At 33.0% G+C, this 23,202-nt stretch overlaps 1 protein-coding gene and 1 long non-coding RNA gene across 5 annotated transcripts; both read left to right on the forward strand.

The window, feature by feature from the left end:
- The first annotated feature begins 2,160 nt into the window (after positions 1-2,160).
- Positions 2,161-6,398, forward strand: LOC114308434 (uncharacterized). Of its 4 annotated transcripts, none has more exons than XM_082909381.1 (9): positions 2,164-2,323; positions 2,470-2,553; positions 3,174-3,267; positions 3,592-3,659; positions 4,793-4,865; positions 5,092-5,213; positions 5,296-5,400; positions 5,766-5,865; positions 6,076-6,398. In XM_082909381.1, exons 3-9 carry the CDS (start codon positions 3,184-3,186, stop codon positions 6,250-6,252), a joined length of 729 nt encoding a protein of 242 aa, XP_082765507.1. In that variant the 5' UTR covers positions 2,164-2,323; positions 2,470-2,553; positions 3,174-3,183; the 3' UTR covers positions 6,253-6,398. The 4 variants fall into 4 exon arrangements, with proteins under 4 accessions (XP_028109824.2, XP_082765507.1, XP_082765508.1 ...); XM_082909382.1 differs by having other exon boundaries at positions 2,186-2,323; positions 2,470-2,904; XM_028254023.2 differs by lacking the exon at positions 2,470-2,553 and having other exon boundaries at positions 2,161-2,323.
- Positions 6,399-8,901: 2,503 nt separating this feature from the next.
- On the forward strand, positions 8,902-11,941 carry LOC114308437 (uncharacterized). The gene is made up of 3 exons (XR_014356851.1): positions 8,902-9,039; positions 9,522-9,571; positions 11,420-11,941. It is a non-coding gene; the product is annotated as an uncharacterized LOC114308437 (long non-coding RNA).
- Positions 11,942-23,202: the final 11,261 nt, after the last annotated feature.

A 23,202-nucleotide genomic window follows, 5' to 3' on the forward strand; every position in this document is an offset into this window, starting at 1 on the left:
AAAATTTAAAAATATCTTTTTAGTGCTTATTTTGTCAAACTAATTTCTATCTTTTCAAAAAAAATTCAAAAAACTGATTGTGAAATTGAAAGAAAATAAAACTGCTTAATTGTGTCAATGTTATAATTTGGCATGATAAGTGTAAGAAATTAACTCTAGTAATGTGTTAATAATTTCTCATTTATTATCAGATTTTTTGTTGTATTATTCATTTCTTTCTTAGAATGAGACTCTTTCTTATATTGATGAATTATTACATGAGTTATTTTTCTCCATTATGAGATGTTATTGGGCTTCTGTAATTATTGAAATATAACTGTTTAGACGTAATTTTTTTTATAGTGTAAATAATCTTTTATCAAATAAATAAATAAATAAATAAAATAGTGCAAACTTCTAATATATTTCCCTTACAAAAAAAGGCCCATAATACAAATGCGGGCTTTTAAAGCAGTTTTTTTTTTTTTTTTTTTTTTTTTATAATTTTTTTTTTTTCGGATGGTACTTTTAAATGATTTTTTGTTCATCATATCGAGGAAGGTGTATTTATCCGTATTATCTTTAGAATTTAGATTTGTTAAAAGTAAAAATTAGATAAATTATAGTGGTAGTCTCTATACTTTTCTTTGTGTTATTTTGATTTTTGTAATTTTAATTAGTTTAATTTGAATCATAAATGTATGATTTTATCTCAATTTAGTTTAATTGATTACAATTATTAATATTTTTAATGGAAAATGTGTATATAAGTGGCATACATTATATAATTATGGGCAAAATTATATCTTGTTCAACTCATTGATCAACTCAGCAATTATTTTCTTCTAAAACTCTTAATCGACATTATCAATTAGATTATATTGACACCAAATCTAAAATTAAGAGTCAAAATTAAAATAATTGAAATTACAGAGACTAAAATGATACATAGAAATAAAATGCAAGGATTATCTGTGTAATTTACCCTTACAAATTTCAATGTTACAGTGAAGTTGATTTATGGAGCTAACTTACTATTTTGATGATTTAAATAATTTATCTTATAAAATTGTTTATTTAAAAAATTAAGTTGATCTAACATTAATTATAATTTTTTGTATATAAGATACATATGTTTTTTCAAATAAATCATCCATTTATTACAATATTTGTGATTTTATTATATGATTATTAATGTTTGATGCATTTAATTTTGAAAAAATTATCAATAAGTTCTATTTTTATCTCAAGATTACTTATTAAATCCTATCAAGTTTTAATATGAATATTTTGGTAACCAAAAAAAACAATCACCTATTTTTTCAAGTTTTTTGACTTTAATAAAAAAAAATTCAAAATTATATCAAATTTTTTTTTTTTTTTGCGGTCCATCTTATCGATCCGAATTAAAAAATATATTTTTTTTGAAAAATTTTAAAAAAAAATTCACTAAAGAACGAAAATAAGTAAAAAGAAATTACTTATTTTAGTTTATTTTTGTCTTTTCTAATTTTTTTTTGAATTTTTTTGAAAAAAATATGATTTTCAATTCGTCTTGTCAAGTTAAATGAAAAACCTAATTTTTTTAAAAAAAAATTCACTAAAAATAAAAATAGATACAAAAAAAAATATCAAAAAAATACACATCTCAAAAAGTCAACATTCGTTTGACAGTCGTTGGACTAAAATAGTAATATAAAACAAAATAGATTATTTGAATTAAATAAGATAAAATATCACATCAAATTCATAATTATTTTATTTTTCGTGTCGTAAAAATTAAAAAATTTTAAAAATCTATCTCAAATAAGACTTATTAGTTTGAAATTAAAATAACCAAAAGACCAAAAAAGTCAACTCACATCCCAAGTTTTAAACTCTTGTTTGGCATATATTAAAAAAGTTAAAAAGTCAAAAAATTACTATCTTATTTAAGTCACGACAATGCTACGTAGCTCAAATTTTGTGGCTCAAATGACTCAAAACGACGTCGTTTTGAGTACAGAACAAAAGTGGCTCAAATGGCCAAAACGACGTCTTATAAAATCTTAACATTAGTGACCTTAAAAAAATTCTCCTATAAATCCCATCTAAAAAAATTATATAACTGATATATTTTAGATAGTAAAAATAAAATTCATTGAAATTATAAATAAATTATCTTTTGAGAATTGACTTTTTAAATTTTTGGTTTTGATTTTTAAATCTTTTAGTTATTTTAATAAAAAAGGCGAAATTGCCAAATAGTGGAAATTCTGGGCTCGGTTCATCGGGGTTTTTTTGGGGAGACAGACTTGCTCAATCCCTTACCTTCTCTGCAACATCCCAAGCTTTCATTCAAAAGGTATTCTCTTCATTTTATCCCATTTTTCTAATTATATCTAAATTTTCTCACTGATTATTATTACTATTTTTAATTTATGATAACACACCTCTCAACTCTCTCTCCAACCATGTACGTAACTCTCTCTCTCTCTCTCTCTCTCTCAGATCTTCTCCTTCTGTCTCTGCAACTGCTCAGATCCCATCCACCCAAACCCACCTCCCCACCGAGATCGAGATCGAATTGGACTGGCGACTTTTTATTTTTTATTTTTTTTTAAATGTTGTATTCTGGGAATTTGTTATGATTACTTTTTCAGCTTTCGATTTGCTCATAATCTTTAAGCTTCACTATTTGTCACCATTTTATCCTAAACTAGTGAGATGAAAGGATTGAGTATTTTTATCCCCTAACTTTATCCAATTGATCCTTGATGCCAATTCAGAATTTCTTGTTCCCAGATTTTATCTAGCCTTGAAAGTAGAATCCTAGACTCTTCTTCTGTGAGGGGATTAGATTGATTTTTATCACCCCTTTTTTTTCAAAAAAAATTGTCAACATCCATGTCAGCACTAGGTGCCTAAGCGGTGCCATAAGAAAAGGTAGCATTTTTTTATTTTGGGTACAACAATTTTCTTTTCAAATTTGGGTAAGTTAGTTAAAAAGAAAAAAAAAAATATAGTTTCAATGTGTAGCTAAATAAACACACACTAGCTACAGTAGTTAGGCAAAATAAAAATGCCTTGCACAGTATTAGAGTTGCTAATGTAGAATTTTCATCTTTTCCTCTTATATTAGTTTGTTCTTTATTTGGAAATTATTTTTCTATGATTCTGTCAATAGTGATATGAGCTTTAATCCAATGTTTTAGGATTTTGAAAATGGGGATCAGTAAAATAGAAATAAACTTGAGGAGGTTGCTTGCTGCTGCATCTCATCAACAAAATCAAGCAAAGCTTATACATGTACGTCTACGGATCTTTCAACTCAAACTGTTGATTTGGGAACGGTTTGTGTGCTCTATCTTCTCTATATATGTGCGTGCATGTTTATGTATATATAGATTTTTACTCAGTTACAACTCCCCCTTCTTGGGGGATGTTTCTGTTATTATTATTTTTTAAATCGTTTTAGAGCATGTTAAAATGCCTTAATTGATTGGCATTGTGCATTGGCTGTTATATATATATATATATATATTTTGTTATTGATTTGGCAAAAGAATTTGGTTTGTTGTGTTTTTGTTTACGAATTCATGCCATACTTATTATATATTTGCATTGTTGCAGTATGTTGCTACACTAAGAGAACAATTAGAACAACTAGCTGAAGAGAGAACCTCAGATGGATTACCAAGGTCAGTACTCTTTTCTTTCAAAGTTTTATTTTTTTTTCTTTGTACTATTGGATTATTAGAGAGGCACTGCATAGTGCACACTGTCATGTCCGTCATATAATTGTCGTGAACATTTTGAATTGCTTTTTACATATCCTTCTAGAGGGACCTGATGTTTCACTCTCCTAGTAAATTCAAAATTTTTTTCTTTGTGTATCTTTTTCAAAATGATGATCTTTGACGTTGCAATTTCAATCATGAATTGTGTAGTATTATGGTAGTGTTTGGTTCATTGCAATAGAGTGGAATAGAATGATCATTCCATCAAGGTATTCATTCTCATAGTTGGTTAGACTAGAATAGAATGATCATTCCATCAAAATATTCATTCTCATAGTTGGTTAGACTAAAATAATAATGATAAATGCATTATAAATGGATTCATGTTACACATTTTAAGGGAATTATCATTCCGTAGGAAAATTTAAGGAATCACATTTCCATTCCATTCCCTTTCATTCCAATGAACCAAATAGAGCCTAAGATTGAAGGGAAATTGTAAATAATGCATTATAAGCACTGGAGATAATAGGTGAAGGTCGTCTAAAGCCATTTCAGGAGGAATGATTGTGTATTGATTTCTTCATTTGAGGCCTTCTTAGGTAGATATAGCTCCTTCGGATTATTGTGCTGGCCTTTTATAGCATCAGACATGTAATTCATTTGAAGAACTGAAAGCTAGAACCATTTCAAGAAACTAAAGCCATAGAAGAAATCTAAAAAAATTCAATATAAAGACATCAATGCAATGACAAAAAAATAATAATGTAGGCAGGTCCGATCAAGGAGTAAAATATTTGTAAAAAAGGGATATCTTAGTCTTCAAAGATTGTAGATATCCTGATAGATATAACAAAATTGATATTGGTACCTGAATATTCTAAGTCGTCATTTTTTTTTGAACTTCACGAAGTGTTGATGTGTAAATATATTTTTCTTGATAAATAGATATTAGACTCATAATGTGCATAATTTCATATTTTTCTATACATGATCTGCTAGTGATGTTCATGTGGAGGAATTGTTCTAAGTTACTCAATTTATTAACATTGTGAATCTTTTTTTTTTTTTTTTTTCTGTGACTGTTTATATAGAGTTTCAAAAGCTCAGGTGAATGATTATTCAGAGAAGATTGAAGCCCTTGCTGCCAACTTGGCTGCCCCTGTGGTGCGTGTATACTTCAGCTTTGTTCTGTATTGGCAATTTTGCATGTTAAACAAATAATATTCAGGTTTTTCTAAGTTTTAGTAAAGTACACTTGAATGAACATGGGTTTTAGTTCAGATCCCCAGCATTATGAAACTGTTCCATTTCGCTGATTTTGAATTACAAATTCATGCATCTTATATGGGTATTTCATTTCCATCTAACTTTTCTCTTGGAAAACTTCCAGTCAGAGTCAGTTTTGCCAGAAACTCTGCAACCTATTTCTGTTACTTCTGTCAAAGAAAGCCCTTCCAAAGCAGTAGGAGAAAGTTCTATTCCCACTTCTCCAGGATTGAGGAGGAGATTTGTGTAAGGAGCTATGGTTTCTTTACTATGGCTTTTTTGGTGATATGTGTTTGGTCTTACTTTGTTTCATTTTTTGATTAAACAGCGCTCCATCAAACATTGAAGATAGACCTCGTGATAGTGTTGAGACTGATTATTCAGCGCCTGTCAAATTGGATGCTGCAGCACGGACTCATATTGACAAGCACAGGTATTTTCCACATCTTAACTCATTGTTGAACTAAGTTGAAGTACTAGAGCATAATAAGAGAGTGAGAGCAAGAAAATACCTATTTGTTTCCTGATTGATGTAGACACGTCTCTTTCTATTTATTGATGTATATAATTTTATGTACATTACATATGTATTGCGCCATTGCAGTTGAACAGTCGGTAACCTAACCTACCTTTACCATATCCTTGTTTTTTGTAGACTATCCACAATTTAATTCCTTTTAGGGGAAATGAACTTTCATCATTCTTTTTTAGGATTGCCTTCTACTTGACCTAGATATCGTTTGTAACTATTACCGCAGATACTTCATTATTGCTAATGCTTATTCCTTTCTCTATCAGAAAACTTCAAGATGATTTGACAGATGAAATGGTTGGGTTGGCTCAGCAACTTAAAGAGAGTAGTCTCATGATGAGTCAATCCCTACAAAACACTGAAAAAGTAAGTTCCCAAAATGTCACAGTTTTAATTTACTTTGATTCTGATTGTTGTCTTGAGGTATACAGTGCAATGTATCCTAGTAGCTTGGACAGTTGACAATACTTGTATTATAGAGATTTCTTATAACTGGGATGTCTAATAACTAGCATATTAGATGTATTCTAATACATGGTCAACGAACCTCATAGTGCAATTGTAATTTGAGTGCAGATACTTGATTCAACAGAGCAGGCGGTTGAACAGAGCTTGGCAAGCACTGGTCGTGCCAATGTACGTGCTATGGATATATACTCGAAGAGTTTCAAGACTACGTGTTTTACATGGCTTCTGATATTTGTAATGACATGTATATTCATCATGGTTGTACTTCTTATTCGTGTCACTTAGTGTATTACATTCAGTGGGAAGCAGCAGTCATAGATTCTGCAAGTCTTATAGTGCTTAGAATTTACCAATCAAACTATGTTCTTCTGATGTAACTTATATATGCTTACGATTTTGAGTATTAAGCCATGTCACAGGTTTATTCTGCATTTGACTTTTGATGGGAATGTCATTTTGATTCTCAAGAAATGCATTTGAGAAAATTTTGCTAGGGCTTGTTTCTGGTTTTTCTGTAGTATTAGCTAGCTAGTAATAATAGTACTAATCAGAATTATGGCTCAATTGTTTAGTTACAAAAATTAATCGAATATGGGTTGGGTTGGGTTGGGTTAGAATTGATTTGTTTGATGTCACAAAAACACAGTTCTCAGCAATTCAACAACACAAGCCTTATTGTATTGGTTGTTTGGTACAGTTTATGGGTGCTTATGGGTTCTTTATTTTATTTCATTAAATATATATATATATATATATAGGGAGCTGTTAAGATGTGTACCTCATTAAATAGTGCACGTCATATACACATTTATTTTAAACCATTAGATATTTACAAATTAATCTCAACCATCAAATAATTTGATTAAAAATATTGAATACCTCACCAACCGGCTACAATTTTTTTACCAATTGTTCCATGTTCCACAATCCCTCTTTACGTTGTTGGCCCAAAACGCTTCTATTGGTCAGACATGACTCCGAAGCTCTTCTTTGCTGTCGAAGACTATCCTGCGAACACAATTTGCCCTTGACTTCGCCTCAAGGTATCTCTCTCTCTCTCTCTCTCCAACTTGTTTCTCTCCCTTTCTCCATCTCCATTCTATGAAACTCTAGACCGAAATCACCTTCTTTGAAACTGCACCTTTCACTTTTGTGAATTCACTGGGTTGGTTTGTAAAATTAGGAAAATATGATTTGAAGAGGTTTAGGTTTTTTTTTTTTTTTTAATCTTTGTTTGCTTTGGTAGTTATTTTGATTCCATAAATATATATGCTAGAAATTTGAAATCTGATGTGTGGGTAATTAAATTTTGTACTCATGTAACCAATAGGAGACTGTAATTTTTTATTTGTTTGTTGAAATCTGTTTATGTTTCTAACAATTACTCTTGTGGTGACTTAATTTTCCTATGAGAAAGAAAATTAAAGTGGGTTGGGATGTATTACCTTTAGCAATTTTATGGGAATTGTGGAAAGTGAGAAACGAGTGGATATTTTGATGTTATTGCCACTTAGTTGAATACCCATTTAGTTATTTTTGTTTTTTTTTTCTTCGAAAGTGTTAAAAAATTATCTCCAATTCTTTCATCAAATCTCATTAAGGGAGAGTTATTTTGTTCATCAAATTGAGAACCCATCAAATAAATATGAATTTGAGGAAAATAAAAAAAAAATAAAAAAAATGAAGCATCGGAGATGGGTTTTCTTAATCAAATTTGATGAAAATGGAAATTTTGGATAAGAGGAAGATTTTAAAAAGATTTTAACGAAAGGATTTGAGTAGTTCATATAAAATTAAGTTTCTTACTCAAACTTGAAATCAAATTAGCTGAAAAAATTGGTGAAAGGTTGGAGATGCTCTAAAATGGTTTATGAGTTACCTTGGAGACGATGAAATGCCAAAATTTGATAGGACTAAGGCCTAAATTAGAAAATCTACAAGGTATTAACAATAGATTAAAAGTTATGAAATGATGAGATTTTTAAAACTATATGAGGACACCAATGTCTTACACCTATTTTTGGGATTCTATGTTTGAGTAGCAAATTATTTGTGCAAAGTTCATAGAAATTTATTTTAGCTACTATGTTGTTATGATTTGAATTTCTAACTAACCGTGCAAAGAAGTAAAAAATAGTGATATCTCTAACTAGTGGTGTGATTTGTAGAACTTGTGTATCTTAATGTGTTGAAATAAACTAGCAAGACTGATAGGTAAAAAGTTTGTTTGTGATGATCGGTATAGGTTGCTTGCATTGGGCTAGGTTGAGAAGCATGCATTGCAGCCATAAGATCGTTCTAAGTGTGATGCTTGTCTTTTATGAGAGCCTTGCTTCTTGGGCTCGAGCCTCTGGTTTTTTAAGCCTCAAGGTTTTGTTGTAAGCTGCTTTCCTCGATCTTCGAAGTGAGTAAGTCTTAATTCATAAGCCTTGACAGCCTTTTAAATTGATTGTGACATTGTCTCAAAACACAACAATATGTATTAACAACGAACATGGAGGTAATGCATCTTTTGCTGATATGGCTAGCACGGCAGGCAATAGAAAGCGCCCATACCTAGCAACATCATAATCATATGAACATTTTTTTATGGGATCATCCACTTCCTTGTTCCACCATTTAGTGTTGTCAAATGTGGCATGAATTAGGATAAATAATTGTGAATGATTGTGATTGTGTATAATATAAATTTGTGTTTGGATTAGCAGATGTGAATCCAACATTGACACGATCTACTCCACCTATTGAGGAGTAGGTTGCCTAAGATGCTCCTCGTTCTGCAATTCGCTGTTGAGATTCCCAATCTTGTGCTTGTGATCCCATATCCATTGGAAGGGCAGGGGCAGGTTGCCTGATTTGTTTGATAAACTTTGAGATCCCAACTACCTCTCTTTCTCCCTTCTCTCTGTTCTGCTATACCCTTTTGCTATCTCACCTACCCTTTTGCAGCCACTCATGACCTTAGCCCTCAAAATTGCAGATGATGAAGATGAGTTTGTTGGGTGCTGGCCTTGCTGGGTCAGCGGGTCTAGATCTGCGGGATTGGGACATCAACAATCTTCTGCTTGGATGGTGATTTCTCTCTCTCTCTATATATATATATATATATATATAACATATGTATATACATATTTGTATGCATAATTGCATACACACATGTTCATATCAATTCTTTGTTTTTTCATAATTGGAATTGAATTTGGATGTAGTATTATAGAATGCAGATTACTTGGTTGAGATTGATTGAGTGGTTGTTATTGATTTAAATTATGTTAATAAGGTAGACAAAAATGGTAAAGTCATATAGGTTATTGATTGTGAATAGAAAGAATAGGATGATCTGCTGCATTTTCTTTCCCAAGATTTAATATAGATAAAATAGGAGAAAGAAAAAAAAATTCTAGAAGTTTAATGAGGAAAAAGCTGAAGATATTTGTAGTGGGTTTTTCTCAATTGATCTATGTTTGGCCTTTATCATTCTCTTTAAGGAACATGTTTGTGTAAGTTTTTCATGGTGCAAAAGTAATGTGTCTATTTTCTGTTTTTCCACGCAGGACCTTAATATTATTCGCAATCATGGGGCGAGCCCACAAATAAAATCTGTGTAAGGTGCATTTTAATATTTATATATATATATATATATATTTGAAAGGAAAAAAGAAAAGGCAAAGGTGATGTCCAAGGAAATAATCTATGGGCTTCTTGTCATTAACTTACGGCTCTATATAGGAATAATTTGTTGTCTAACTGTAAGGATTGAAATTACTAAATGATTTTTCCCTCAATGTTATTATCACCCATATATCCCAAAGGGGAAGGTAACCTTAAGAATATGTATCCTTCTTTCTTTTCTGTTTTTTTATCCAGTTCTTTTAAGATGCACAAGTCTCTTTTGTCCATTTGGCTTAGTAACTGAATAGTTATTATCCATGTTAACTGATTGGTTTAAAAGATTCGAGATTATGTTTGATTTAATAAAAACAATATTTAGGGCTTCTTTTCTATAGAGGGTAAGTTTTGTGTTTGGGTTATGCAACTAACTTTTATCTTACAAGTGTAAGGTGCACGATCATTGAATACGAAAAGAATTTTGCTTTAATGTTTTTATTCTTAAGATACCAAAATCCCCTCTTAATTAATTCCTCACTGTAGCTTACATAACATTATGCTTTAGGAGCAATGCTACATCTACTTAAATCTTTACTAAAAACATACATGTCTAAACATTATTGGATGTTTAAATATCTTTGCTTGTTTTACAACCAATCACATATTTGACCTCTTGTATTTTTAATAAGATTGTTGGTACGTGCAGAATTACTCTATGCTTGAGAAACCAATAACTGACAAATTTATTCTTTCAAATAGAAAACTAGGTTGCCATGTCAATCTCTAGCTAATTTTGACAATGGGTTTGACATATTGGTGTACAGTGACATCAACAAGAGAATGAGATCTGCTCCCAAAAAAATTTGTATATAAAAAAAAAAATTGAAGAAAATGAGAACATAGGATAGTGATAATCGCCCTATAGTTGGCATGGACAATGTTCATTAAGAAAGGCTATCTAAACTTTCTTTTTTTTTTTTTTTTTTTTTTTTTGGCTCCCTTCTTAAGATAACTCCTTGATTTGGGTTGTAAGGCTTTATTGCATCTCTAGAGGAAATTTTACAACTTCTAAAAATCTGGGCATAATTTCTTCTCTCATGACATCATTTTTAAAATAAAAAAAAATATTCTAAAGTTCTTAATTTTGGATATTTAGAATATAGCTTAGTTGCATCAAGCCCTTTTCCCTTTGTCAAACCTTCAAAAATAAAATAAAAAAAATAAAATAAAAATGAAAAACCTCTTTAGATTTTTAATATATTTTGATCCACATAATTTGATTTGCTTTTGGAATTGAATCAACTGCATTATTGGTAACCATTAGAAATAAGGACCTCAAAATGAAATTGGTAGGTATTGAATTAATTCACAATTAAACATGATCACAATTGACATAATAGTTTAAGTAGAGACTTTGGGCAAATTATAACCTCTTTTCTTGTATACTCTTTTGTTATAAACCTACTCTTTTGTGAGATGTAGACTCCTATCTGCCCAGTTCAAAGAGAATCAAGCTAATGATTGGTTTATTAATGAGTGGCAGCAACCATTGTTTGTATTAAAGTCTCATGCATCTGTATAGCCTGTGTATACTATTAGTAATGTTTTGCAGTCCTGTTTTCACTTGGCTGTTTATGTGTTTGCATTGTCCAGTCTCCATTGCAGGTCTTCTTGGATTTAAGGTCCTTTGTATGAAGCTATGCCCATCATTTCCCCTAACTGTTTAGGGATGTTGTGGGTTGAGTGGCTGTGAGATCTATATGCTAGGCTTCTGATATGTGAGTGTTTGTGAGGCTGTTTATACTAACTGTTTTTCTGTCCCTGTTATGTGGTGGTTGAACAGATGTAATCCTATGTTTGAGCTGGTGCATTTGCTGCTTGGGTTTGCTGAAGCTGGGCAATGGTTGGTTCTAGTTTTACCTGTTGTAAGCAACTGACTGGTGTTGCTGGTTGTGTTGCTAGTGTTGCTGGCTATTGTTGCTGCTGTTTGGCTGCTTACTCTATTGGGAAACAATACTGCTATAGCTGGAATGTTAGCTGGGGCTCCTGTTGCTGCTGCAGCTGGTGCAACTGATACTATTGGTTGATGCTGCTATTGTGGACTGCCTGCTCTGTTGGAAAATGTTTTATTGTTTTATTTTTTTCCTGGCTGGATTTGTCTCGTACAATTTGTTGGTTGTTGGAGCTATTTTGGATGTTCCTTTTATTTTGGTTGTTTGTTTTGTTTTGTTTGCTGTCTATCTTTAGCTTTCTTAGCTTCCCTTTATGAGCTTTTCCTTCTCGTGGTCCTTTTTTTGGATGGTTGGAAGTGAAATGTATGCAAATTGCAGAATGGTTGATAATATGTGTATTGTGTTTATTTATATACATGGTACAGGTTGCACGGAATACATGCAGGTTGTGGACAAAATAATTAAAAAATAAATAAAATCTTGCTTTTGGCGACGAAACAATTGGTAGCTAAAAAGGAAGTAAATATTTTTAGCGACTAAATAGTTAGTAGCTAAAAATAAAAATAAAATGAAAAAAAACTTTTTGGCTACTAAATAAGTAGCCATAAAAAAAAGTGGACTCTAGTAGCTAAAAATAAAATGAAATAAAATTGGCGATTAAAACTTTAGTAGCTAAAAACAAAATCAAACTTTAGGCGACTAATACTTTTGTGACGGAAAATGCGGCATAGGTCAAGTTCAGCTTCATTTATACGAAAACCTCCGCTACAGACCACCTCAACATGCAATCCTCCATCGTAGAACACTTCCATTTACCGCTTGCAATGACCTATCTATTTTGAAGTGGGAAAACAAAGTTTTCTAGTGATCAAAGTAGGAAAGTTAATTTTTAAAATTCTAAAGTTACTCTTCGAAGTTAGAAAATTGGACCAAAAATAAGAAAAGACATAATATAGGGACTAAGGTGGGTACAATGACAAACAATATATATCTAAGAATTAAAATGCAATTTATTATTTTCAAAAAGGAGTGACGATAAAAAGGTAGTGACCGACTACGAAATAATAGGCAATGAATAATATTGGTATGTGCTACAGTTATAAATGTGTCAGTGATTTATAGCCAACGTCATCATTTGAACATAACGACAACATGACACTAGTAGCGGCAACAATGTATTATAGTGGTCTAAGTCGATGATAATGGTTGTATTTCAATGGATCGAAGGGCGTGACTAATTGAAGTTGGTAACAATAACATTGTTGTCTAATTCACTAATAATTACAAGGAAAGAAAGAGTAAGAGTCAATGAGATAGTCATAGCAACAACATTTCAGGTAACATTAACGTTGACATATGGACTGAAGCTTGCTCAAAACATTTGGAAAATACACTCCCACAATTTTTTTTATTTTTATTTTAAATTGCTTTGGAAAATAATAAACTAGCACACAAGGAGAAGAAAATTATGTGGATGTGCTTTGCTTTCTATGACACTGAAACCATCTTATGTCCTTAATGTTATGTTTGGATCATGGATTTAACTATGGATTTGGAAAAGGAAAATGAAAAAGATGTGCAAAATAATATTTTTCGTACATAGATTTTTTCTTTTCCCACCATAATCATTACTTTCCTTAAGTATTGTCTTCTTTACTAACTTTATTTCGATGTTCTGTTTGTGTTTGTCATAGGTCCTCAATTTCTCTATCTTAACGTAGAAGTAAACCTACACCTCCTCCCTCCCTTCCTCCGTGGCGGTTGCATTAGCAGGTATGCTTTTTAATTTATTTGCTTTTAATTAATAGCAAGGCACTGGCGGGTGTGCTATTTTATTTATTTGCTTTTAATAAATAGCAGGACACTGACGGGTGTGCTATTTTATTTATTTGTTTCATTTTAATTCATATTGGGGTACTTGCTTATGTGTTTTTGAATTTCTTTGCTTTGAATTGGTTGTAGGGCACTGGCGGGTGTGCTATTTTATTTATTTGTTTCATTTTAATTGATAGTAGGGTACTTGCTTTTGTATTTTTGAATTTATTTGATTTGAATTTATAGCAGGGCACTGGCGGGTGTGCTTATTTACTTGTTTGATTTTAATGAATAGCAAAACACTGGCGAGTGTGCTATTTTATTTATTTGTTTCATTTTAATTAATAGTAGGGTAATTGCTTTTGTGTTTTTTAATTTATTTGCTTTGAATTGATAGCAGGGCACTGGCTGGTGTGCTTATTTATTTATTTGATTTTAATGAATAGCAGGGCACTGGCGGGTGTGCTATTTTATTTATTTTAATTTATAACAGGGCATTGGCAGGCGTGCTTTTTAATTAATTTATTTTATTTTAATTGATAGTAGGGTACTTACAGGTGTGCTTTTTTATTATTGGCGTATAATTGATAGCAGAGCACTAGCTGGTGTGCTTATTTGCTCATTTTCTTTAAAGAATTAATAATTGATAGCACAGTATTGGCGAGTGTGGTTTTTTTGTTTTTTGTTTGGTTTTAGTTGATAGTAGGGTGCTTGCAGACGTGTTGTTCGAATTTTTTTTTTTAATTGATAGCAAGGCACTGGTAGGTGTGCTAATTTATTTGTTCCGAAGATTTAATTTATAACAGCGCAATGGTCGGTGCGTTTTTTAGTTGATTTGTTTCATTTTAATTGCTAATAGGGTACTTATGAGTGTATATACGATGGATGAACCTGAAAGTAGTAGGCATAAAGAGGTCAATACTGAAATTGATGATCAATTTGCTCCGGATGGCAAGGATGATGTTGTTGATGTGAAAGAAGGGTTAGCTTCCCAAACCTATGATAGTTTACGAATGCTTACTAAGGAAGATGTGTTGCAAATGAAATTCAATTCAGAGGATGATGCTTATACTTTCTACAATGCATACGCTAAGGTCATCGGTTTTAGCATACGAAGAAGTAGAAAAAGAATTAGTGGAGACAACAAATTTGTAGAGAGTAGGAAATGGGTTTGTTCAAGGGAAATGTAAGAGAAAAGAAATACTTGGGCCGAAACTAGACTTTTTTGTAGTGCCACATTTCGCGTGCGTTATGACAAGACAGTTAGGAAATATGTTGTGACCCACTTTGTAGGGGAACACAACCATTCCTTGGTAGCACCACACTGCATCCCTTTTCATTGTTCCCATAGGTTTGTAACAAGTGCAGACCAAGCTCAAGCAAAGGCCATGCGCAATGTGGGTATGAAAACGAGTCAGATCATGGATTTTATGGTCCACCAGTCAGGGGGTTATGAGAAGGTGGGCTTCATTCACAGAGATTTGCACAATCAATTCCAAGCTGAGCGTAAAGTACAACTCGCAGAAGGGGATGCAGAGGGTGCGTTAGGATACTTATCAGCTAAATTAGATACAGATCCATTATTTTTTTTCAAATACAACGTCAATAAGGACAACCGGTTGGACAAGATTTTCTGGGCAGGTTGTAGGTCTCGAATGGATTATGCTGCATTTGGTGATGTATTGGTATTTGACACAACTTATCGTACAAATGCATATAAGAAGCCATTTGTAAGTCTAGTTGGCGTAAGTAACCATTTTATGACAACTATATTTGGATGTGCTTTGTTTCTTGATGAGACAATGGAGACATACACGTGGGTGTTGGAAATGTTAATGGAGGCCATGGATGGTAAAAGACCCATCTCCGTTGTAACAGATGGTGATAGGGCAATGCGTTAGGCAATCAAAAAAGTTATTCCAAATTGCAGACATCGTTTATGTTCTTGGCATCTGGAGAAAAATGCCTCAACAAATGTCTACATACCAGAATTTACAACTGATTTTGCACAGTTGATGTTAAAGAAATGTAAAATTGATGAGTTTGACAATACCTGGGCTGCTATGGTGAAATAGTACAAGTTGAAGAACAATAACTGGGTGTCGGATATTCATCTCAAGCGTGATAATTGAGCTGAGGCATATCTCCGTGGTCACATGTTTGCTGGAATGAGGAGCACTCAACGTGTCGAGGGTATGAATGCATATTTCAATATATTCTTAGACCAAAAGATTAGGCTGTACGAATTTGTAGCGCAATATGATAGGGCTCTTGCTAGAATGCGTGTTAATGAGGCAGAAACATAATCTAAAATAGAGAATAGTTTCCCGGTTTTGACTACGCCATTGAGAAGTTTGGAGAAATATGCAGCTGAACTCTTTGCATGGAAGATTTTCTCATTGTTTCGACATGAAATCAGGAAAGAGGGTAAATTGTTTGTCATGGAAAGAGTTCAGCTAGAGGATCATCGCACCTATCGTTTTGGTGAGTACAAGGCACCAACATGCACGTGGACAGTTGAGTATTTTCCAGTTTATATCAAAATGAAATGTTGTTGCTTGAAGTTTGAGTCGTTTGGCATCCCTTACTGCCACATGATTGCTGTTATGAAATCTAAACAATTAATGTGTATTCCACCGAGTTGTGTCTTGCAGAGATGGACAAGACGTGGTAGGTCAAAGTGTCAACAACCAAGTCTTACCCAAATTTGTAGCACCCTAACACAGATAGCTCAGTTTGGTATACTCAGCTCCTGTTTTAGTGAAATGTCATATTATGCCTCACACGCGGACAAAGATTTTGAAGAGGCAAGGAAAATAGCTTTCCAGCTGACATTGTAGATGAAAAAACGTTGGGCAATGAGAAATAAGGTAACGCTGAGGCTGGGGACAGAAATATTGCACCCAAACTATATGGCGTTGGTGATCCTAATGTAGTGAAAACCAAAGGGAACCCCGGAGGGACATCTCCTATGGGTAAACCTCCAAAACCAAGGCGGTGTGGGTATTGTAGGTATGGTACTTTCATTATATGACCTTTTTATATCCTGTTACATGCACATGATTATTAAAATTGTTTATGCATTATTTGCTACTGTAGGAGCATCAGACACATGAAGTTGACGTGTAAAAAATTGGCTTTAACTAGCCAGAGAGAGGGTAGCAACTCAGACAGTGAACCATTCATGAACACAGAGTTGGATCCCCACACGGATTATATCAATGAACTGCCAAATTATCCAAATGATCCAGTGTAGTTGACTTTCATGGTAAGGCTTATAGTGATCGAAACATTGTTCTTACAAGGAGACATTAAGGCCTAGTAGTTACGTTTTGTTAATGCCTTAGTTGTTTTAATCTTAGGCATTCTTAATAAATTTCGTAGTTTGGAGATTAATTTGAAAAATAAAGGTGAATAAATTCCAAATTTGTTTAATTGCTGATAAAATAGGGACTTGCTCATGCCATTACTTTACAAACAATCACTGTTAATAATACCGAACTCTCTCCTTTTTTCTTTTGTAGATTTTTTTAAATGTCTGTTTGCTTGGTAAGAAATGGTGGACATTGCTGTTGGGTGACACATAACTGTGCTGATATTGGAATGGTGTGGTATCGATGTATAGGGATAATAAGAGATGATGGAGATGTGCATTGCCAAAATATAAACGACTTCATCACCCAACAAAAAAATTAGTAACATGAACCCAAGTTGTCATTCAAACAATAGCGTGGTATTAAACCAACTATGCAAATCTACTTCCTTAAAACTAAAAGCATCTAAGAAAATTTAGGACTTGAGCCTGTTGATGCAGTCAGATTAGCTTGCATATTATGAATTGAAATGCAATAGTGAATACAGCGAAGTATTTGAACTATATAATTATTTATCCTTGCCTTCCCTTGCTACAATCAAGCAATTAACAGTAAAAAACTGCTAAAGATAAAGTACCTATTTGGCTATCTGCTCACACAAGAGATCCCAAGCATGGAATAATCTTCATTTTCAAGTAGTCGAGAGTAAAAATTACAACTGCTTATAACAAGTGAGAGTACAGTAACTTGACTCTAATGATCCAACTCCATATGCACCCAAAATCTACAAATAACTTGGCAGAGGGCTTTTGCATTTGCCTTCAAGACTACTTTCCTTCACCCAGATTATGGAAGATGCAGAATCCTCATTATGGGTAAAAATCAAAGGTGTTGAGCAGACTAATGAATCATGACAAATGTTGGATATTCCCATGTCCAGACATGTGTTAGACACATTTAAAACTAAGACAATTAACTTTTAGGTGTTTCTCAAAAAGTGGATTGTGTTTTGGAAAAATTTTCCTAAAACATTTTTCAAATTTAAATACAAGCTCAAAAAAATTGCCTATTTTTAATATTTTTGACTTGAGTCTATTTCTTCCATTAAAATATTTGACTTAATATTTTTTAATATTTTTGACTTAATAAATTTCGTAGTTTGGAGATTAATTTGAAAAATAAAGGTGAATAAATTCCAAATTTGTTTGATTGCTGATAAAATAGGGACTTGCTCATGCCATTACTTTACAAACAATCACTATTAATAATGCCGAACTGTCTCTCTCTTTTTCTTTTGTAGATTTTTTTAATTGTCTGTTTGCTTGGTAAGAAATGGTGGACATTGATGACTAAAATCAATAAGGTTTTAATATATTTGCATTTGTCATTGTATGATCAAAATTTGAATCTCTCCAATGACATACATATGTTTTAATATGTTTGGATATTACGTAGGTAATTGAAGATGTCACGGAAAAAGACAACAAAAAAAAAAGAGTAAAGGAAAAGCGGTAACTCCTCACGTTGACCTTGGTATTTTTGCTAAACGGGCTATTACAGTAGAGCGGGCTGTCAAGTTGAAGGAGTTAACTCATATTGATATTCCAGCAATTGTGGGCCACTTGCATATCCAAAACCTGATCGAACGAGAAGGGAAGGCTAATGTCAACCTGGTACGGGAATTCTTTGGTAGCATATAAAAGCCAACTGATACAGAGAACTTGATTCTGAAAACAAAACTGAAGGGGAAAGATGTGGTGTTTTCTGCGAGTTACATATCAAAATTCTTAGACATTTAGCGATCAACACATGATAACAAAACACAATAGCCATACCTTCCTGGTGTCGACCTTCCTAATGAAGCCCAAATTGTTGATGATTTGTACATCGAAGGAGTCATACCACAAGACAAGTATCATGTAAAGTTCCTGAAGCCTGACCTTGCTGTTCTTCATCTTATATTGTGGTACAATCTTGACCCAAGGGGGGTGAAATCCACTTTTGACCATGAACGAGCACTCATGTTGTATGCTATCCATAATTTCAGCCCTCTGGATGTTCCGAAGATAATTTGGCAAGTTGTGGATTCTGTCACAAAAGCAAACAATCCACATGTAGCATTACCATTCGACCTCCTCATGACGGATATGCTACTTGAGCTTCGTGTACCGACTCAACCAAATGATGAATGAAAGGGGCAAATGAGCCACATAGGTCGTGGAACGTATGGGAAAACACAAGGGCAAATTCGAAAGAATCGTGAAAGACAAGATCCTACTTCATTGGAGAGTATATCAACTCGTTTGTATGAGGTTGTGTCCATATTGAACCGGGTGGAGTTGCAACACAAGAAAGACATGAGGAAGGCCAAGTTAGAACTAAAACAAATGCGGAAAGCCTTTTGTGGTGAAGATTCTGAGAATTCAACTAGTTCTAATGATAGTGAGCAGGAATCTAATGGCTCCAACCATGATGACAACCAACAAATGGACACAGACAATGATGGTTGAACAAAGTTTGCAATGCCAATGATTTAGCTGACACTGTTACTTTTTTTTTTTGCAAACAGTGTTACTTTTTTGTGCAAACAGTGGTGGTACTTTGTTCAGCCCATACTTTTGCGAATAGTGTTACTTTTTGTCCCATTTATTATTAAAAGAAAATTGAAACAATGTTAGAATTCATGGATGGCTTATGTGATGGACAACATTTGGGTGGTTTATGTCAACAATATTATTTAGTATGATGCTTCGATATTTTTGATAGATATGTCCAATTAATTTTTTTTTTCAATGCTAATGATGTATGTATAGCTTGCTGAAATTTATGGATTCGACTACACAGTTGATACATTGATTCCAAAACTTAGTATGATATTTATGCACGGAATGTGATTGACAAATATAATTCGTTAGATTTCTTAGACGTTCTTTTTTTCTAAGTCGTTGAAGGATACATTAGGTGTTGCTTACTAACAAGGAAATGCAGGTCCTCTGTTGCTTTTTTGTAGCAAATACTGTCATTGTTCTTGGTATTTTTAAAATTTGCAAAGAACTACCTTTGCGCGCCTTCTAAGTGGGGAGATGACATGAATTATCACTTTCTCTGCATTAACAATATATTTTTTATTTAATTTTTTTTATTGTTTATTTTATGTGTGTTTTCTTAAATGTAAAATTTAGAAAATTTATTAGTTATTTTGTTACTCTACCAAGGACTTGTCCTCTTACACTCTTGCCATTTGAAATGTGAACATGATAGTATACACTAATGGCACAATTTTAGTTGGATATGAACTGATTATGCAAAAAAAATTATATTGTACTATATATGTAGCAATGCATGGACTCATAATCCAATTTTTTAAACAGTTTCCCCACTAACATTTGGTACATGTGTGTAATTTTTGATGGATTGTAAATGTAACAACCAATAGTCATGTGATACAGTTAAATATCATAAATAGTTTCATCACACCAATCTTGAGCAACAATATAAATTCCATACAAATTGAAACCCAAAAAATAATATGCTTTTTCAATCATCCACAAAATACTACCAAACTGGGTTAGTTTAGTCGTCCATATTTCTTCAACCATCTAATTTGTTCATAATTGTGAATAAGCTTAGTGCCAAAAGTACGGTTAGGCGAATCAATCTTTTTTTAACCAGCCATGTTTTCAATCACACTTTCTTTTTCCTTCTAGCCTTCCGGAGCCTAGAGTACCTGTTACAAAAGAAATTACATTCAGTAAGTAATCAACTGAGTTTATGAAGGGCATAGGTTGTTCATGGTTTGGGGACGCACCTCTCTTTGTATTGTTCGAGCCTATTCATAACCTCAATATAAATACGGTTAGACGAATTGTTCACTAGGTCAACTAGTAGCCTAAACCTTTCCAGTTTATCAAACTAAGGAAACAAAATAAGAAATATTCCATCAACAATACCATCATATGACATTGTAATTGCAATAGTGTAATTATGTGGTTAACATTGAACAGTCACCTTGTGTACGCCGGTCGGCATAACAACACCTTGCATATACTTCATGACAAACATACCACAGTCATAGCTTTATGATAACATACATATGAATGTCAAACTTGTGTGTAATGTTAATAAGAGAGCCAAAATTGAATAGCGAATGAAGAAATTTTAGAATACCTATCAGTTTTATGTTGGAGACAAGTGTCTTTCAACCTCTCTAATTCAAACTCCTTCACATTTGCAACATAAAGGTCTCCAAAATATTGTTGCAATAACAAATGCATTATTTGAACCTATGCAAGAATATTGTAAGATAGATTGTGCTGATTATTATTATTTTTTTTTTAAAAAATATATATTAAACGACCTACCAATTTCCTTGCCATTAATTCACGACGTTTGTCATTTGTGAGGCTGGGACTCGAGTCAAATATATAATCCATGCGATGTGCCATATCTATGTTGACACAAAACCAATGTTCTTCATGGTCGTTCACCGAAATATATATCTAAGTGGCAATAATTAAAAAAGGGTCATGCCACGTTGCCTAACCAGTTTAGAAAAATAAAAAACAACAAAATAATGACGACGTCGATACCCTAAAAAATTTAATAAATAATAAAAATAATTGTAAAATTGAGGGGATATTTATAATAATCCTGCAAAATGGAAGAATGCTTGACACATTACTTCTTGACAGGCATGAAGCTTCCCAGTGTATCGAGACTCCCCAAAATATTCGTTACATAGCTTTGCATGGTCCACCCCATTCATACTATGTTGCTATAATTGATAATGCACAAGTATGTATCAATAAGTATACATGAATAACCAAACATAAACATGACACACTAGACTACTCACCGATACATATGTGGGAATGTACCATGTCCTATGACACTTATCGGGGAAGAGCCTTCTTTGTGCATTTGTCAATTGTGCTACAACTAAATTAATAATCTAAAATACATGCATCAAATAATAATTTCAAACCTATATCATTAAAAATGACATCACATAGCAATATTGATGCATGAAATGAACACTTACGGAACCACAAATCCATGTTTTTGGTTGTAATGAGCACAAATCGAATCGGGTGGCAAATTCAACCGGCGTGTAAAACAACTCCATGACCACAATATCCTCACTACATCATGTACAAATTGAAGAGTTGAACTTATTGGTGATAGAGAGGAACATACAAACGCAATAAAATTACCTGCTTTCCAAATCCTTATCGAAACAATAAGCCTTCACAATTTGTTCCTCAGCAGATAAAGGACATGGCCTCACAATTCGTGTAGTAGATGACTTGTGAATTTAACCGAACACATAAATAATAAATTGTCAAACTTCTTGCAGTGCATTAAAATAAGGGGATTGGAGATCAAGAACAATAATGAAATTAGTAATAACCTCAATGGCAGTAGCAGATGCTTCAAAACTGAGGCCAAGTAGTTTTCCAAGTAAGTTCAAACTCTAAAACAAATTACAACGAACAATAAATAATGAAAAATCCTGAAATATATTTACAAGAATAGCAACATTGTATAACACATATATTATGTACATGACTTACTCGATCAAACTTATCCTCCTTTGTATCGAGAGATGAATCCAATTCATCTAAATGAAGCTTTGTCTTGGTTGGTACTTTCTGATTGGCTTTCCTCTTCTTACTAGTAATGGCAGTAAAAGGTGACTGTATGTCCACTCGCGCATCCGAATGTTGAGTGCAAGGACCGCCATATGGACCAATGGATGAACTATAAGTTGGAGTTTTGGGATTTTCTTTCCTCGGTTGTTGTTCAATCTTACCTTCATTTTTGTTCTTCGCTTGTTTGGTTTGCTCATGAAGATGGGCATCCAATTTCAAGATGGACAGTGTGAGCGGAATTCTATTTTCCTCCATGTTCTCTAATGCTATCACAACATTAGGTTTTGGCGGGAGTATATTGGTCTCATGTTCAACTATAGGTACAACTGTAGATTCAACCACAACATTAGGTTTTGGCAAGAGTATAGGGGTGACATGTTCAACTATAGGTACAACTGTACATTCTACCACAACTCCAGGTGCAACTGTGCCAGCTTTACATTTACAGTGGTCGTGCCCCACTTCTTGTTGTTTTGACATTTGTAGTGGCTCACATTTTTCCATGACATTCGGAATGGAAGAATTAGTTATTCCACTTTTAACAATAATAACTAGTTCTTCCAAAACACTTTTCATGTCACAAACAGTCGTCTCAATTTTTGAAATCTGAATATCATTGATATTTTTCATTTCCTCGCTTTGTACAAATGGTTGCATTTGCTCGTCAACAACAAAATTAACATCAACCTTTTATAGACACATCATAAACAATTTAGTTTTCCATTTCAACATGAAAAATAACAAACAAAAACCAAACATAAAAGAAAGGATATGCTAAGGATGACCTCCTCATTCTGGTAACCCCCTGAATTTTGGAATAGTTTTAGTGTCGCCTTTATTTCTGCATCACCCCAATCAGCCAAGTAGGGGACCGAACGAGCACGAGCAACATCA

Source organism: Camellia sinensis, chromosome 15 (genome assembly GCF_055761805.1).
Source record: "Camellia sinensis isolate YWXY chromosome 15, ASM5576180v1, whole genome shotgun sequence".
NCBI lineage: Eukaryota > Viridiplantae > Streptophyta > Magnoliopsida > Ericales > Theaceae > Camellia > Camellia sinensis.

What these genes read in the sequence shown, in the direction of transcription:
- LOC114308434 (XM_082909380.1), top strand. Translation starts at nt 2,400, where the DNA reads ATGATAACACACCTCTCAACTCTCTCTCCAACCAT. An exon ending in ACCTCAGATGGATTACCAAG is followed by an intron (nt 3,660 to 4,792) that starts GTCAGTACTCTT and finishes CTGTTTATATAG; the next exon opens with AGTTTCAAAAGCTCAGGTGA. An exon ending in CCAACTTGGCTGCCCCTGTG is followed by an intron (nt 4,866 to 5,091) that starts GTGCGTGTATAC and finishes GAAAACTTCCAG; the next exon opens with TCAGAGTCAGTTTTGCCAGA.